Source organism: Schistocerca piceifrons, chromosome 8 (assembly GCF_021461385.2).
Source record: "Schistocerca piceifrons isolate TAMUIC-IGC-003096 chromosome 8, iqSchPice1.1, whole genome shotgun sequence".
Classification (NCBI taxonomy): domain Eukaryota; kingdom Metazoa; phylum Arthropoda; class Insecta; order Orthoptera; family Acrididae; genus Schistocerca; species Schistocerca piceifrons.
This window is the reverse complement of record NC_060145.1, coordinates 477,508,622-477,527,623: the sequence shown is the minus strand read 5'-3', so window position 1 is coordinate 477,527,623 and position 19,002 is coordinate 477,508,622. Positions and strand designations below refer to the sequence as shown.

The 19,002-nt window shown below is 37.4% G+C and overlaps 1 protein-coding gene across 1 annotated transcript in view; it reads left to right on the top strand.

Moving 5' to 3' along the window:
• Positions 1–18,212, top strand: part of LOC124711904 (scavenger receptor class B member 1-like) — a 204,910-nt gene extending 186,698 nt beyond the window's left edge. Inside the window, exons 8-11 of the mRNA XM_047242156.1 lie at positions 642–760; positions 3,996–4,121; positions 15,734–15,969; positions 16,201–18,212. Coding sequence (XP_047098112.1) covers positions 642–760; positions 3,996–4,121; positions 15,734–15,969; positions 16,201–16,363 — 644 coding nt within the window. The 3' untranslated portion in view covers positions 16,364–18,212. The remainder of the gene's footprint in view (positions 1–641; positions 761–3,995; positions 4,122–15,733; positions 15,970–16,200) is intronic.
• The last annotated feature ends 790 nt before the right edge of the window (positions 18,213–19,002 follow it).

Here is a 19,002-nt window from a genome sequence, read left to right as displayed (position 1 = left end):
AAATGAAGTAAATCTGATTTACTAGCATGAAATTATTTGTTGGCAAACTTTTAAGTTCTCCAACATCAGAAAGAAGTTACTTTGCAGACAAAAAATGTTTAGAGATACATGTCCCCAAGTAATCTCCCAGAAAAAGAGCACTGTATATATCTACTGGTACCTTTTGTTTTTGCTTCTATTTGATTATACATTCTAGATATGGTACATTTTTCATTTTCTCTTATTTTGTTATTGTGATTCATGTCCTATTTTTATGCTTCAGCATTAAAAAATTTTCTCAACATCTTACAAAGGCAAGTTTGCTGAATTTTCAAGTAATCCAGCATCTTTTTTTCACATTACCCTCAGTGTAGTTTTTTAATTATTTTTAGAAAATTTGTATGAACTAAAGATGTTTGTCACAAATGACACAACTCTTCTAGAAAATCTTACATTGTTTGCTCTTTCCAGTTGCTTAATGTAATAGTTGGAAGGGGAAGGGGGGAGGACAAGTAGTATTTTCACCAGTTGTTCATATTTGTCTTCCTGTGTCTTATGCTACTTAGCATGTAACAGCTTATCTGAGTGGAAGTAATTGAACAAACGAGTATTATAGTACTATATTTCTGAAAATGTTTGACAATTATTTTACTTTTTCACAGGTTTTCCTATTGCAGTTTCATATCCTCACTTCTACAAAGCTGACAAAAGTCTTATAGAAGGTGTGGAAGGAATACATCCTGATCCAGAGAAACACGAGTCGAGATTTCTTATTCAGCCAGTAAGATATCACCAATATTTATGAAAGCTGCATTTTTGTGGTTGAAAACAAGGCACTGTTTCTGAAGTTAAATAACCAGGACATTTAAGATGTACAAATAAAATTCTTCTAGTTTAAAAGTTTTCTCATAGTCAGTAACACCCTGTTCACACAAGAGGGAAGTAATGTAGTTTTCTTCTTCCTCATCCTCACCAAACCAGTGCCATATTACAGTTCTGTCAATGGCTTTTTTATGTTACCACTGATTATGATGGTGACAAGTAGTTTCCATACCATTGTCTTAAAATTTGCAAAACTGGGTGATCCAGTAATCCAGTTGACATGAAGCATGATGCTCGATATCATCATCTTGGTTGCCAACAACTGATATGCCTCAATCACCACTGGGTACTTAAGAAGCAGTGTTATGTAATAATAATGTTTCCTACCTGGTTCATCTATAGTGGCCATTAAAAATTAAATAAAAATTGCTGCAATTAAACACCTCACCCACAATCTCCCTGACCCCATCAGTGAGTCACAATTTCCATGGTGTGCTTGTCACATAACAGTGGTAAGGATGTGCAGCCACACACACAGTGATGGAACTAGATCAGTAATATAAATATCACCTCATTGAGGCTACTTCTAACAGTGGACCAAAACACTGAGGCATTTTATGGTGTGACAATGTTGTCTGCCCAGAAGAATTTTGTTACAATTGATGCACAGTCCACACAAATGATTTGTAATTAAAATTTCTCTTTTGAAATTATATGAAAATAATACCTCTTGGAGGTACAGTTCAAGCCTGGCCTTGAATTTTCATTTGACTTGGCAATGTACCATGGTGTATTTCCAGAAAGCATGGAATCTGTTACTGTAAAGCCTGGCCTGTTCCAAGAATGTGAGTGGCTTCAAATGTGAGCAATCACAGATCTGTTTCACTTCTTACAGTATTCTCTTGTTTAATGAATCTTCGTTGCTCAGAAATGAGTGATTAGAATCACTTTTAGAGAAAGTCCAGGAGCCTCCTGTTGCAAATTGTGTACATATTCTTTTCTCTTTCAAAGCAACTCAACAGTGTGAATACGTATTTTTGTTACATATGCTTACACATTTATTGCTGACTTCCCAGAAGTATAGCAAACTGTTCTGAACACAACATTGAAATGTGAAGATAATGATGTTTCCATATTTGTGATACTATATTACCTGTTTGTATATCTGTGGGATAGTAAATGCAATCTTCATGCAAATGTCCACTATTATGTCCCTATTCTTATTTCATTATATATCTGGCATGAAATTTGTTAAATGGTTAATTTCACTTTTATTAGGTACTATAGTTCTTGGAATTTCACATTTCAACATAGGCACCAGCATTAGTGGCACACTATTTCAATTGGGATGCTATATTCCTGGCCAACAGGGGAAACATACTGTTTGGTATGTGTGTGCACTACCCCAATCACTGCTTCCAACATGTCAAATGTGTCCAAATCACACAGTTTTCCAGTGTGTGCCTTCTCTTTTAAATGTCTCCCAGAGAAGGAAATCTATTACTGTCACTTCTGGACTTTGTGGTAGCACTCAACATTTCTGCAGTGTGCAATAACATGGCCTGCAAAAACACCACCAAACCTATCTTGTGAAATCAATGCAAAATGGGAAGATCCTCCATCCTTTATGAAGTGTACATTGTCCCAGTTTGCAGTGACAGGACAGATGAAAGTTTGTAGCATATACACATACTTCAACATGTTTGCTGTTTCCTGAAGAAAGTACAGAGCAACAAGAGGTTCATCATGAATACCACAGCATACAGTCAACACTAGACATGACTGCAATTTTTCTATTTCAGCTTCAGGATTGTTTTTGTTAAGTATGACAGCTAGTGATTTATGAGCCCACCCCCATGGAACATGGCCTCATCTGACACAGAATGCTGGTGAAGATGTCTGGTACCTCTTCCACCCATACAGCATTCATGCATTCAGAAAACTCCATGCTAACATCACAGTCCTCTGCTGAAAATGTGTGGACAAAGTGTGGTTTCCATGACCTCTTCTTTATCCATTGAACCAAACCATATGATAAACCAGGGATATTGTCTCAAGGATTCTCGCAACTTTGCAAATTTGTTGTGTATGGGTTTGATTACTCACCAGAAGGGTGCTTGGCCCCCAGAGATAGTTATCACTGAAGAGATTAAAGCTAACACTGCTTTGCCAGTTGCATAAACAGTCTATTGCTTCCACATCCAGAGTCATATATCTCCCCTTCTCCTGTCTCTACCATCTCTGTTCTGCTGTGGGAGATTACCATATATCCATTTTAACTGCTGTCTGAGAAGAGTCAGAAACATTTAACATACGTATAATCTTTACTTATTCATGGTTACACTTGGAACAAACTACATAATATAACATTAAAATTATTATTATTTCATTTCTGACTGAACAGCAGCGAAACAAAAATAAGGACAGTTGTGGATCATACTGTATGTAATCATAATTTTAGCATTTTACACATCAGAGCTGGCTCACCAATGTAAGGATTCACTGAATATGCATGCATGAATGAATAATGTAAAATGAACTAATAAATTTACCCCTGGACTCAAAATATTTCTAAACAATGTTAATTGGATCAACATGAAAATTCTCCCAAAAAACTATAGAATTATGAGACAGACTGCAAGCCAGCACCTAATTTTACAAGAAATGTGGGTACTGCCAGTACACATACGTAAAAGTACGCAAATCATCATAGCTCTCTGGATTAAGAGTACCTTCTGTGGAGGGAGGGAAGGTAGGTTGAGTGCCTCTCATCCTGAAGTCTGTGATCCATACCTTCCTTTTTAACTTACCCCAATCTATCCGTCTCCTGTGCAAGGAGGGAGCAATTAGTGCCAAAAGCTACAATAGCGTATGTACTTAGATGTCTGTTTTGGCTGTTCTGACATTACTCTTGAAGATATATACTGCCCAGAAACTGTTAAATGTTACATATTCATAAAAAATAATGAAAAATCTTGTATTTTCAGTTTTCATAAGTCATACAGTATTGCTGAAAGTTCCAGGAAAGTTTTGTTGTTGTTATTAAAAATGTCTGAATGTAAACTGTATGTAAATTCTCAGAAACTTAGTCATGTATTCTGTCTCAGTAAACACAGTGCTTAGTAGAAATCTTGTAACAATTATCATGTACATTATGTGGGAAAAATTAACTTTGATGCTTTCTTGTCTGACAGGATGCTGGACTACCAGTTGAGGTAAAAGTCAGATTCCAGATAAACATGGCGATGGGAGACGTATCATCATTTCGCTCTGTTCGTCAGTTTAGCAACATGGTTATACCGATGCTCTGGACAGAAGTGGTATGTGAAACTCTTTTAGATCTTTATCTGCTAAATTATTATAGTCTTGTTTGAGGAAATATTGATATCAGGTTCCAAAATTTTTCATAAAAATAATTAATTTTAATTAAAAAATCCGTAGAGTGTAATAACTCACTCTCCCAGAAGCACTCCTGTTCTTTCTTAATTGGAAAAAAGGGGAAAAAACTTTGCAGCATAGCTTTCTTGCTTAACAGTCTCACTGTTTTAGTGGATATTATAACAAACTAGTGAACCCAGGAATGCTTTGCAATTGTTAAATATGTACATCAATTTTATATACGTCCCAAACTACTCCTCACCCTTTTTTGTCCTCCTCCTCCTCCTTTTCTCTTTTTTCATCTCCTCCTCCTCCTCCTCCTCCTCTTCCTCCTCCTCCTCCACCTCCCCCCTCTCCTGCCCATTCCCCTCTTCCCTCTCTCTCTACTCATCCCCTCCTTCCCCTCTCTATGTCCATTTGCTCCTCCCTCTCTCTGTTCTCCTACCCTTCTCTCTGGCATTGAGCCATGTTTACTATCACTGAAAATGAAATACTGATTAGAAACTGAAGTCACATATAATGAAAGTGTAAATTGCTTGGGATTATTGGTATATGGGATATGAGAGACACCTCTCTAGCTGCTGGGTCTGCGAGGACAGTTGCCTTGATGACAGTATTTTGTGCTGTTTTAATCTACGCAGGGCTAGGATTACAAAGTTTCAGGCTATTCATATGATTTCTACTCATAGGCCAATAAGCCATAAATACATCTTTCCTGTTTTCTGTTTTGTTTTTTTCCTCTCACCAGTTTTACAGAATATTGTTATGTACACAATTTAAGTTAGAAAATACCTATAGGGAGAAAGAATGTATGTGGGAGAAACATTTTGTGTAGTGATTTACCTGCTCTCTTAACGTAGTTCAAAATGACTGCAAGAAAAATATCAAAATTGTTGCACACTTTCTCAGCACAGCACAGCATTTTTGTTCTCAGGGTTTGTTTTCATACAAAACCTGTAAATTGTCATTTAAAAAATATGTAACACATCTCCATCTGAATGTTTATCAGAGGATCATGTAAAAGTTTGAAGTAAATCAATTAAGAACTTTCAAGATTTTTGGTAAAAATATTTACCCTTTATATATTATGCATATATTTGTATACTATAAACATCAAAAATGTATATAGCCTATGTACAATGGACTGTTCATTAGGGTATTGTGTAAAAATATGCAGTAAATTGGTCAACAACTTTTCAAGATTTTTCATTTGATTGAGCCTACAGGATATACATATATCATAACATGAGCAACATGGCGTCCGGTACAGTTGTTTATAGTGAGAAAGTGAACAAAAGTTATAGTTGTGTGGTGAAAAACGGAACACACATAAATTATAACAGTGAAATAGTGAAGCTAAATGAACGTGTATCAAGCCTGCAATTAATTGTAGATGTACTAAGGCGGGACATTGCGCATTTAGAAAATGAAAATGCCGAACTGAAAAAGGCGCGTAATATCCCGATCGCCAAAGCAAGTAAAACACGGAACTGGGAGCACAGGACTAGCATGATCACGGAAGAAAGAAGCGAAAAGGTGATAAATACAACGAATGGAATGAACCGCGGCAATAAAAGCAGTTTCAGTGTCCTACCTACAATAAAAGAGTGCTCTGAAGTGGATATAGGCCTAAAGGCAGAAACAACAAGGCAACATATGTTTACTAGGCCAAAAAGGGTTGGTCGTGTGAAATTCAGTGACTGTAGAATTACTGTGGTAACAAAAAACCGTTTTCATGCACTAGATTCAGATATAAATGTGGAATCCACGGAAAACTGTGACGACAACAACACGCCGAATCTATATAGTGACAAGCACATGAGCAGAAACTTCCGCAATAAACGTGAAGACAAACTCAAAGTGAAAATATTCTCTGATAGCCATGGACGTGAGATCGCAAAAATACTACGTTACAGTCATTGTATACAAGCAACTAGTATTGTCAAACCAGGTGCACCCATCCAAGAACTCGTTAGAAACATAGAAACTGAAAATGATCGTCATATTGTCGTCATAGCAGGAGCCAATAATGTATATAAAAACGACCTCCACAGTGCAACACGAAACCTTAAAGCAATACTAAATTCAACAGGAGAGAAATCAGTTTTTGTAGTCGGAATTCCACATAGGCATGACCTTTCGGAATGGTCATGTGTGAACGTGGAAATCATAAAAGCAAACAGGCAATACTCAAAGATTTGCAGGGCCTACCAAAATGCATATTTTATAAGTATGGACTCCTTGCAAAGAGACTGTTACATGAGACATGGCATGCACCTTAATAACAGAGGCAAGAAGATTCTGTGCCAAAACATCAGCATGATACTGAAAGCATCTGACAACCAAGAAGTAATTGCTGCTCTTCCAGTTCCTTGCTTGACGCAAGCAGAGCCTGAAGAAATGTTTACTTCTATTGCAGCAGTAGAAGTAGAGGTGGAAGCAGCAATTGTACCTACACACATAACAAATGCTGCAGCAGCAATACCTACCACACTTCATCAACAGGATTCAACAGCAGCAGAAGATGAAGCAACATCCAAATCTCCACTGTCACCAGTTGCCACAACAATGCCTACAGCAGCAGCAGCAGCAGCAGTACCTATCACACTTCACCAGCAAGATTCAACAGCAGGAGAAGAAGAAGCAACCACCTTATCTCCTCAGTCACCAGGTGCCACAACAGTGCCTCCAGACACCATAACAGCAGTTACATCAACTCCTCTAGTAGCAGCTTCATCTACAATATCATCACAAGGAGGGAAGAGTAGGTATACAACAGTAGATGTGCTACCACTCCAAGTGAACAATTTTTTAGTAAAAGGCAACAAGAGGCAGAAATCCAAAAGATAAGCCCTGAAAAAGTTTGAAAACCAATCACCATAGTGTTCAGTGTGTTAGCAATAAGAGCATGGATCTTAAAATATGTTACCTTAACGTTCAAGGACTGAAAGATAAAGAACTTATCATAAATGAGTTTGGACTTGATAACCAGTTTGATATTTTTTGTCTGAGTGAACACTGGGCTAATGAGAATGAACTTGCAGTTGCCAAATTTGACAATTTTAGTATAGTAAATAGCTACTGTAGGAAAAAGCACATTAGAGGTGGTGTGGCAATTTATTCCAACCAGTCACTCAATTGTACAATAACCAAACTAGACCTAAATTCCTTGTGTGATGAACAGCACTTTGAAGTTACGGGTATAATCATTAATAGTCATAAGCTAATAGTAGTATCCATGTACAGATCACCAAAGGGAAGCATTAACATATTTTTAGAAAAAATGGACATGCTATTGAGTGAATTAAGTAATATTAAATGGCTACATTATGATATTGCAATAGGAGGTGATTTGAATGCTGATTTTGATGTTACTAAATGTAAGGGTAGTGTTGCAGATCTGGAAAACTTGCTAAGACAATACAATTTACATCATGTTAATAACAGGCCCACAAGAAACAAAGCATGTTTAGATAACATCTTTGTAAACTTCAAGACCACTGAAAACACATGTGAAGTTGTAGTGTTCCCATTCTCTGACCATGACTCCGTATCTCTAAATTATGCAAGTAAAATTCCCCTCAATAGGTGCAATGCAAACAGACCTGTCCCAACAGTTGTGATTACCAGACCCATAACTGAGGATAAAATTAAAACATTTCGTAATTCCCTTGCTGACAGAGACTGGTTTGGCCATTGTAGTGTTGATGGACATTACACATCAAGTAATGATCTGCCAGCCAAAATAATATTTGATAGATTTTTTAATGCATTCTTGACCCTATTTAACCATAGTATTCCCATAAAGAAAATAAAAATAATGGACAGCAGCCACAAATCCAGATCTCAAAACAGACAAAATATATGGTACACTAAACAGCTGACAGATCTAAAGAAACAAGTTTTGTTACTGTACAATATATACAATAGTATGAAGTCTGACTGTGCCAAATCAGCCTATGTGGAATGCAGGAATGAATACAAAAAAGCCACCCTGCAAGCCAAAAAAACCTACAATGCCAACAGCATACATAATTCCACCAATAAATGCAAAACTGCGTGGAAAGTAATTAACAGTGCTGCCAGAGATACTAAAAAAGACAAAATTAATATCCCACCACAAACACTCAATGAGTTTTTTATTAATTCAGTGAAAGAAATAGGAGACACAATTATCAAACCAGACATTAGTCCATCAGAGTTACTCTCCCAAAATTGGGGTAGACAGTCACTAAATACAAGCATGGTAACCTTCTCCGAAGTATCGCCTAGATATGTACAAGGGGTCATAAAACAACTGAAATTATCTGATAGCTTAGATATATATGGCATATCATCCAACCTGCTAAAAAAAGTGTGTGACTGCATTCTCTACCCCTTAACCCATTGTATAAACAAGTGCTTACTTGAGGGATATTTTCCTGATGAGTTAAAACTGTCTAGGATCGTCCCAGTATACAAAAAGGGAGATAAAGACTCTCCATCTAGCTACAGGCCTATTTCAATAGTACCCACATTCTCCAAGGTAATAGAATGCATCATGTACCAACAATTATCATCTCACTTTGAGAATCTAGGAATAATTAATGCTACACAATACGGGTTTAGGAAGAATCTGTCGACCATTGATGCAATCAACACGGTAGTCAGTTACATCCTCAAAGTTTTTGAGAACAAATGCTTTGCTCAGGTCTCATTCTGTGACCTAAGCAAAGCCTTCGACTGTGTTGAGCACATGCCACTACTAGAGAAACTAGAATTCTACGGCATCAAAGAAAACAGTCTCAGACTATTAAAAGCTTATCTCAACAACCGTAAACAGGTAGTTTGTGTTGGTAAGGAAATGTCAAACATAGAAAATGTTAGAGTAGGTGTGCCTCAGGGATCTGTACTGGGGCCCTTCCTGTTTCTGATAATGATCAATGACCTCCCCTCGTTTATTAGATCCACCACTGTATTGTATGCAGATGATACGACTTTTCTCCATAGCAGTAACAGTCTTAATGATCTTAAAACCTGTGCTGAAAATACACTCACTCATGCAGCATATTGGTTCAGAGCAAATAGTTTCCTGCTAAATGAAAATAAAACTCAGCAGATAATCTTCACTCTAAGAGACAAGCCACTATCTGATGACCCTAGTTCTATTAAATTCCTGGGAGTTTATTTAGACGAAAAGTTATCCTGGGGCCAACATGTAAACTATATTAGTAGTAAACTATCTAGAGTAATTTATTTATTGAGACAACTCAGAAATTGTGTACCTGAAACATACATCAGATCATCTTATTTTGCATTTTTCCAGAGTATAATATCCTATGGCATTATCTTGTGGGGTAACTGTAGTCATATACATGACATCCTATTATTGCAGAAGAAAGCCATTAGGATAATTACAAATTCTTCACATAAGGCTCACTGCAAACCCTTATTTACTAAACAAAAAATTATGACTGTAATAAACCTCTATATATACAATGTCTTAATCTTTACGAAGAAGAACCTACAAGATGTGAAACGTAGAGAAAATGTACATTGTTACAACACAAGAAGCATCAAACACATATACATGCCTTACCACAGACTATCAAAATCAATAAATAGCTATGAAGTCACAGGGCACAAGCTATTTAATAAGCTGCCACATGCCATACAGGATCTTCCTGAACATACATTCAAAGAAAGACTGCATGAATGGTTTATTGCCCACCCATTCTATGATATCAATGAATTCTTCAACTGTAAAATGCAGTAATCTAACAGATGACCCACTGTACATTGATTGTAATATAAGCTAAAATATTTAAGTAGTCAATACCTTATCACACTGTATTATAAATTGTAACTTCATTTGACGTTGTCAATTGCTGTAATGGCCTAAAGACAATAAAATCTTTATTATTATTATTATTATCATGACAGTTTGAAAAGAAAGGTCCAGACTAGCTGCAACAGTCTTTGTCCTTATTGCCATTCTCAGGTAACCAGCAATACAACATTGGTGACAGTATCTATATATGTAGTGATTGTCCATGTCCATAATTATACATAGGTACTTACACTATGTAATCAAAAGTATCCAGACACCCCCAAAAACACATTTTTCATATTAGGTGTATTGTGCTGCCACCTACTGCCAAGTGCTCCATACCGGTGACCTCCATAGTCATTAGAGATCATGAGAGAGCAGACTGGGGCACTCCACAGAACTCACGGACTTAGAATGTGGTCAGATGATTGTGTGTCACTTGTGTCATTCATCCGTACATGAAATTTCCACACCCCTAAACATTCCTAGATCCATTGCTTCCAATGTCATAGTGAAGTGGAAACATGCAAGGACATGTACAGCACAAAAGTGTACAGGCCGAACTCGTCTATTGACTGACAGAGACCGCCGACAGTTGAAGAGGGTCATAATGTGTAATAGGCAGACATCTATCCAGATCATCACACAGGAATTCCAAACTGCATCAAGATCAATTGCAAGTACAATGACAGTTGGTCAGGAGGTGAGAAAACTTGGATTTCACAGTTGAACAGCTACTCATAAGCCACACATCATGTCAGTAAATGCCAAACAACGCCTTGCTTGGTGTAAGGAGTGTAAACATTGGAGGATTGAACAGTGGAAAAACATTGTGTGGAATGACGAATCAAGGTACACAATGTTGCGATCCAATGGCAGGGCATAGATATGATGAATGCCTGGTGAACATCACATCATCTGTCAGTGTGTGTAGTGCCAACAGTAAAATTCAGAGGTGGTGGTGTTATGGTGTGGTCATGTTTTTGACAGAGAGGGCTTGCACCCCTTGTTGTTTTGCATCACACTATCACAGCACAGGCCTACATTGATGTTTTAAGCACCTTCATGGTTGCCACTGTTGAATAGCAACTTGGGGATGGCGACTGCATCTTTCAACATAATTGAGCACCTGTTCATAGTGCATGACCTGTGGTGGAGTGGTTACACAACAATAACATCCCTGTAATGGACTGGCCAGCGCAGAGTCCTGACCTGAATCCTGTGTTTTGGAATGCCGACTTCATGTCAGGCCTCACTGACCAACATCGATACCTCTCCTCAGTGCAGCACTCCAGGAAGAATGGGCTGCCATTCCCCAAGAAACCTACCAGCCCCCAATTGAATGTATGCTTGTGAGAGAGGAAGCTGTCATCAAGGCTAAGGGTGGTCCAACACCATATTGAATTCCAGCATTACCAATGGAGGGCACCATGAACTTGTAAGTCATTTTCAGCCAGGTGTCCAGATGCTTTTGATCACATAGTGTATGTCTACAATATTATGAAAAGGATAGTTGCTACTCACCATATAGTGGAGATACTGAGTTGCAGATATGCAAAACAAAAAGACTGTCATAAAGTGAACTTTTGCCCAACATGGCCTTTGTTGGAGATAGAGCGCGTGCGCACACACACACACACACACACACACACACACACACACACACACACACACACATGACCACAGTCTCTGGGTGCCACACTATGAGCAGCAGCGCATCACAGGAGAAGCCACAGGTGATGGGGGTAAAGATGATGTTGGAGTGGGGAGGGAGAGGGATAGTAGGGTGGGGGGGGGGGGGGGGGGGGAGGGGGTTTGGTAAAGTGCTGCTTGTGGAAGCATACAGGGACAAGGTGGAGAGAGGGTAGAGCAGCTAAGTGTAGTCAGGAGATTAGACTGAGGGCAGGAAGGAGGGGGAGGAGGGTCTCAGAAAAGGAGAGAAGAATGTGGGTGCATTGGTGGAATAGAGGTCTGTGTAGTGCTGGAATGGGAACAGGGAAGGGGCTATGTGAGTAAGGACAATGGCTAACGAAGGTTGAGGCCAGGATGGTTATGGGAATGAAGGATATATTGCAGGGAGACTTCCCATCCACACAATTCAGAAAAGCTGGTGTTGGTGGGAAGGATCCAGATGGCACAGGCTGTGAAACAGCCATTGAAATGATAAATGCCATGTTGGGCACTGTGCTTAGCAATGAGGTGGTCCAGCTGTTTCATGGCCATAGTTTGTACATGGCCATTCATGTGGACAGGAAGCTTGTTGGTTGCCATGCCCACATAGAGTGCAGCACAGTGGTTATAGTTGAGCTGGTAAATTGCATGACTTGTTTCACAGATAGCCCTGTCTTTGGTGGGATAGGTGATGCTTGTGATCGGATTGGAGTAGGTGGTGGTGGGAGGGTCTTGCACCTAGGTCTATTATAGGGTTATGATCCATGAGGCAAGGGGTTGGGAGCAGGAGTTGTTTAGGAGTGGATGAGGATATCGTGTATGTTCCATGGGCAACTGAATACCACTGTAAGAGGGGTGGAAAGGATAGTAGGTAGGGCATTACTCATTTCAGGGCATAACAAGAGGTAATCAAAATCCTGACAAACAATTTGATTCATGGTACTGAGTCACAAGGGGAATGCTCCTCTGTGGCTGGACAGTGGGATTTGAGAAATGGTGGGTGACTGGTAATTACGGTCTCTGAAGGCTTCAGTGAGATCCTCAGATCCTCAGTATATTTTGTGAGGGACCACTCATCACTGCAGCTGTTGCATCTGTAATGACAAGTGATCCCTCTCAAAATATACTGAGGACCTCACTGAGGCCTTCAGAGACCGTAATTACTCTCCCAACCTATCTGCCCTACCTTCTCTCCAGCTTCTCCCTGTATGCTCCCATAAGCAGCACTTTTCCGTCCCCCCATCCCTACCTTCCTACCCCTCCCTCTACCCACCACAGCCTCCTCTTTAGCCCCACCAACCATTGCTACTCCCATCATGTGTTGCTGCTTGAGTGTGACCTCAGCAGCGGTCATGTGTGTGTGAGTTGCATTTGCATAAGCATTTTTCTGTATGTTGACTGTTTCTGATGAAAACCTTGTTGGGCAAAAGCTCACTTTCTGATAGTCTTCCTGTTGTGTGTATCTGTGACTCATCATCTCCAATATATGGGAATTATATTGTCTAATTATTATATGTCATGTAACAATTATAAACATATGGAATACATTTTGCCACTTACTTGACTATTTGTATGCAATAAAGTAAGATCTGGCATTTATTTGACAGTTCATTTACTATGATGCCAAATGTTTACAAATTATAATTAGTTAAGCAATGATAATGTTATATTGCATGGATTGGCTTTTTTTGAGAATTATGTTTTTGGTCTGAGTATGTTTTTTTGACCATATCTGTTATGCTTTCATGTGTTCCAATTTGTTAATAAAGTTTTATAGATAATATTTATTTTTAAAATCTGTGCATTCATTTAGTATTTTGTGCAGATAGTCCCTTTTATGTATATATATTCCAATTCTTCAAGGGTGAACTATGAACAAACTTGAATTGGAGATATTTCTCCTCTTTAATATATAAGTAAGAAACAAATGAATAAATAAAATAAGGCAACATGAGAGAAGAAAAGAAGATACACCTAAGAACAAGAAGTGCAAGGCATGGCTCCCACTCAAATATAATGAATAGGATGGAGTACAGTTAGAAGAAAAAAATGAAAAGATTATGACAAAAAGTGGTATAAAGATATCGGAATAAATTAATACCACAGTACTAGTGGGAATAAAGCATATATTTTGCCTCTAGTTTCTGCCTGTAAAACTCTGATGTGCTGCCACTGTCAGGTTCCAACATCCTTGTATGAAGGTTCCTACAGTGCAGAACAACAGGCTGATTTGTTTTATTTGGTTTTATTTGATTATCCATGTCCATGGTCTCTTACTATCATCTCATGTGCCAGTCATACAGAAATCTGTAATGTTGTTGGACATTTACAGAAGACATCAGTTTGAGTGTAAACAAAAAAATTGTAAATAAATTAATTTTATATATTTTAAAGTGTTTGTGGGTGAACTCTATGCCAGACACTGCATTTCACATCTGATGCTACTCTTGGTTCCCTGTCATTTGCTGTAATCGTTGTGTTAGTAGCTGTCATGTTTGTGGAGATAAGAGAGTGTGTTTGAAGTCATTGGCATGACATTGTTGTAGCTACCAGAACATATTTTGTCTCTTTTGTATTAATGAATATTCTCAAAGATTAACAAATGTTCTTGAATATTCTTGAATGTTCTAGAATACAGCTTGGAGAAGGCACATATTGCATTGATCTCTGACAAGATTTCCTTAACTGATAAGCTGAGCAAAGACAAATGAACAGCTTGTCGAATAAGTTTATCCATTTATATGTTCATGTGATCAAACAATTTTAGCAGCAAAAATGGTGTAATTCATCAAAGCAAAACATACAAAATATGGCAGGGAAAGAAAAAAATATTTAAATCCATTGATACAGTGATAAACTGTGATGATAGAAACAATGTCCCAATAGAATTCCTAAATTCAGCCAGTTTTCTCAGCATTCCCTCACAAAAACAGCATCTAAATGTTGTCATAGAAGTGGAAATATTAACTGACAGTGGAATTGTGGTCCAAATACTGACTTGCATGTTTCTCACATGGGCAAACATATGGCAATATATGTGAGATCCTAGTTACAACTAGAAAGAAAGATAGGCAGACCAACTAATGGAATAGAAATTGGAGGTAAACAACTGAATAAGGTAGCAAGTACCAAGTAATTGGTTAGTGTGATATAGGAAAATGGAAGAAATGAGAAAGAGATCAGTGAACATGGCAGACAGGCAAAAGTATTCCTGCAAATTTGTTGGGAGCGTCATTTGGATCAAAGATGTGCCACAGAAAAGCAAAGTAGTAGTACATAGAAGTTACTCCATTCCATGCATCTGAAACATTGGTAATGAAGAAAAGAGATGTAAGCAGATTACAGGCATGTGAAATGAAGTTCCTCAGAAGTAAGATAGGAGTAATAAAGAAAAGATATGGGATGAGGAATGAAAGGGTAAGAGAAATACTAAAACAGGAACACTTGCAGAACAGAATAGAAACAGCAGAGCTAAGATGGTAATAGAACGTAAAGAGAATGGAAAATAAGAAGATTCTCAAGAAGATACACAAAATTGAGATGTGAGAGGAATGACCAGGAGAAAGACCAGGGATAGAGGGCTGAAAGGTGTGAAGGAATGTCTGGACCAGAGTGAATGCAGAAATATGGTGGGTAAACAGGACTAGATTGTGAGGCTTATGTTCCAAACAGACCCAGCCTGGGGCTGAAAACTGTTCAAGATGATGATGATGATGATCATGATGATGAGGGTGATAATGGTGATTGATGATGATGATGATGATGATGATGATGATGTTGATGATTTGCATGTTGTAGAAGCATAAAACTTATTCATCTTTGCACCCTAAAGCAAAACATTACTTTCAATAAGGTAGATGCTATCAAAATAAGATGATTAATTGTACATTTTTCCAATTCAAAAAAGAAATTGAAAAAAGACCAAGTGAAGCACATTCTGAATGCAATAAAGTAATCCAGGGGAAGTGTCATTGTACCTGAAAGTGAATAGAAAATAATTGTTTTATATCATGATTATATTTGTTTTCTCAGTAACTGCAAATATTGTTTCCTCATTGCCTATTTCTTTTTCAGGGTATGTATGGCTTGCCACGGTTTCTTAACATACGTTACTATCTGTACCTCAATGTACTACCAGTCTTAGAAAAGGTGATAGTGTATTTATCATTCATTGTTGGTGTTGGATTATTTGCCATTGTGCTCCTAAGAGTATGGGTTCAAAGAGCATCAAATGGAGGGCAAATGTATGACTTCAAGTATCTCCCTCAGTCAGTGGGACCTGTTGCAGAGGCAGCACAAATTGTGCGCAGGTGAGGAACAGCAGCAAATTTATTTAAATGGACACAAATTTGTTTGCAACACATTTCACTGAACGCCTTTTTTAGTTTAAAATGTTAAAATATAAGTGTACAATACTCATTCCATTCAAATTTCTCTCATTATTTTCTTAAAGATTAGTGCATTGGTAATTTTCTTCCAAACTTTTCAAGTGTTCACTTTTACAAGAGATAAAAGTAGCTTTCTCTCTCTTCTTGTTTCAGACACAGCATGAGGGCAAAAGAGCTAGATTTATACTACAGCTCCTTACTTGTTCCTCCACCAGAAGCTGAAGAAGAAACTGCTGAGGAAGATGAGGATTTCAGTGATGTGCCTGAGTGTACAAAGATCATGATGGATTCTGCTCTTGATGAGGTTTCTGTGTGATCATAAAGACCATTCTTGTGTGAAAGTTGTATAACATACTCAAGTCAGAACTTCAAATAGAAGTCTGTGGTGGGACACATGCTGAAAGGAACTGCTCCCAGCAGTCTATAGATCAGCATGTTACATGAAGTTCAGCTTTACATGTATGCCAAAAATAAGGGCACAATGGAGTGTAAGATAGTCAGAGGAATAGGGCTAGTTGAAGTGCAGAGGCTTATTGGACTTATAAGGTTGCACATAATTGACCAAAGCAGCCCCTGGCAATTTGAAGGTAGAAGGTGTCATTGGGCACCCAATTATTCATTCTCTTCTTTAAAACTGTGAGAAGGAAATGAATTTTAACTTCTGAGAAAAATGGATATTCAGTTTTCTTTTAAAGTGAAAGAAAAGTATTTAAGACTGTTGAACAGCATACAAAAGACAACTTTGGTAAAAGAATTGTTGTTGCACTGTTTTATGTTGTATTTGAAGTGAAACATATGTTTTTAAAATGAAAATTTATGTCACCTGTGAGAACATTACTTTTGTTCCAGTTCAACTCTGGTACAATCTCCAGCACACCGACATATATATACATTTTGTACAACAGTTTGAAAACTTGCCTTTTCTAAAAATTAAAATGTAATTCTACATATTGTAAAATAAAGTTAATGTAGTTTAAATTAATTTTGTATCCGAAGAACATAATAGTATCATGCAGACTCTGCAATAGGCCTCTAAATTATTTTATTTTCTAGCAAATAATTCATGTTAAAGCCAAATATAAAAGCATATACAGTTATAAAAGTGTGCACAGCACATACATACTGTATGTATAAAATGGGAAATACTGCGTGAAAAAGTTGAGTGACCAGTGTGTTTAGTGTTATGTTTCTTTCATATAATATTATATACAGAACATATCTTCACTGTGCACTGGTCATTCAGTGATATGTTAGGTGAATACCATTCATGACTGCATTGTGATTATGAACCACTTCATCTGTAAGTGATGCCTCAAGAATATTCTAAACAAACTATTCTGCATACCCGCTGCAGTAGTGTGTGTTAATTTAAGACAACTGAACGTAATTAGTTGAGGCATAAGTTACTTTCAGAGGTCAGTTTTTGGTGTTCAGGGTCGCCTTATGTAATGTTCATAGGAATGTTGTCATTTTACTAATGGTCAGCTGTGAAACTGTTATTCATTAAGAATTTTTCTTGCAACATCATTGCTGCAATTGTTTCCAGATATAGAAAATTATAAATATATATATATATATATAAAAGAACTATACAGAGGTAGCTTACAAACAATATCTGACACAGTTTACTAAATTGCTGTCTTCCATATTTTCAATACCACATGTAAATGTGACGTACCTGATATGATGTAATAAGATATGTTTTTATATTGTAAAGATGAGTTTTTAGTGACAAAATAATTTTAGAAGCAGCTATTTGTGAAGTGAACATTTGAGGTAATAGATAGTAAATGTGTTGAACTGTAGTTACAGTTGATGGTTTTCCACAATACATACCAGTGCAACATATTTCTAAAACAGTACTGTGATCTGAAAATTGTGTACAATTCTTCCCCTGTTGAGAACCTATATTTTTGTGCTTCAAACTTGTAGGAAGAGGCAAAGAATATCCAATTTTTAAGTTAAAGAGAAATCAGTCTACATGTGTTGACATCATAAAAAGGAGTTGTAGTTTCCTTTTCTTAAATATGAACACATTGTAAGATCAGTTTGACCTTTAACTTTTTTTCTTCTTTAAAATGAAGAAATGTTACATTAGTTGCACAGTCCAGTTTTAATGGATCCATATTTTTCATGAAGACTTTTCTTCTAAGATGTTACAAATGTTTGCTCATTATCATGTGTGTTTACCACATTGAACACACACATTCACAAAAGGTAATAACCTTGCTACTGTTAATTTTTAAATAAAACTAAGTTATTTGAGTTGAGTTTTGTATTTTAATTAGATCATAGGAACTACTTTTCACATGTTTCTCTTCTTCATACCAAATTTTGTTTTGTGTACATAATTGTGTATAAATCATAAGTTCAATTTTAGCATTAGGCACTGATCCTTCTTTGATGTCAACTGGGTAAAAAAATTCCATCTACAGAAAAGGAAAGTAGGTGATGGAAGGTGAAGTTGCATGTTTATTGAGTTTTGTCACCTGCGTTAATGAAGAGTTATAAGACATCAAAGAAGGCAAAACAGTGGCCCATGAAGCTGTGACGACCACAGTGCCAGCATCAGCAATCTCTGTTTCCATTTTGTCCTTTCTGTTTTGTTCAGCACAAATGTTTGGTGTGCCCTAAGCACTGAGCTACATGTAACACTTGTCAGAAGAAAGGCCACATTACCTTCCTGTTCATATGCTGAAGGTTGTTATATGGACATGGATATGAACTATGTGACTCCAAAACCTGTGACTTCTCCCATGTTTATCAACTTAAGTTTTTTTCACCAAGTGCTCTGGGTAGAGGTTGACACCAGTCACACAGAAGCTGGTAAGTTATAAGAAACAGAGCATTACACTGTTGGGACAATTTATGGCATCTTCCTCTTACAAGTCAGTGGTTCATACCATTATATTTTTGGCAGTTGCTGATGTCACTGTTGAGAACTTGTTTGGAATG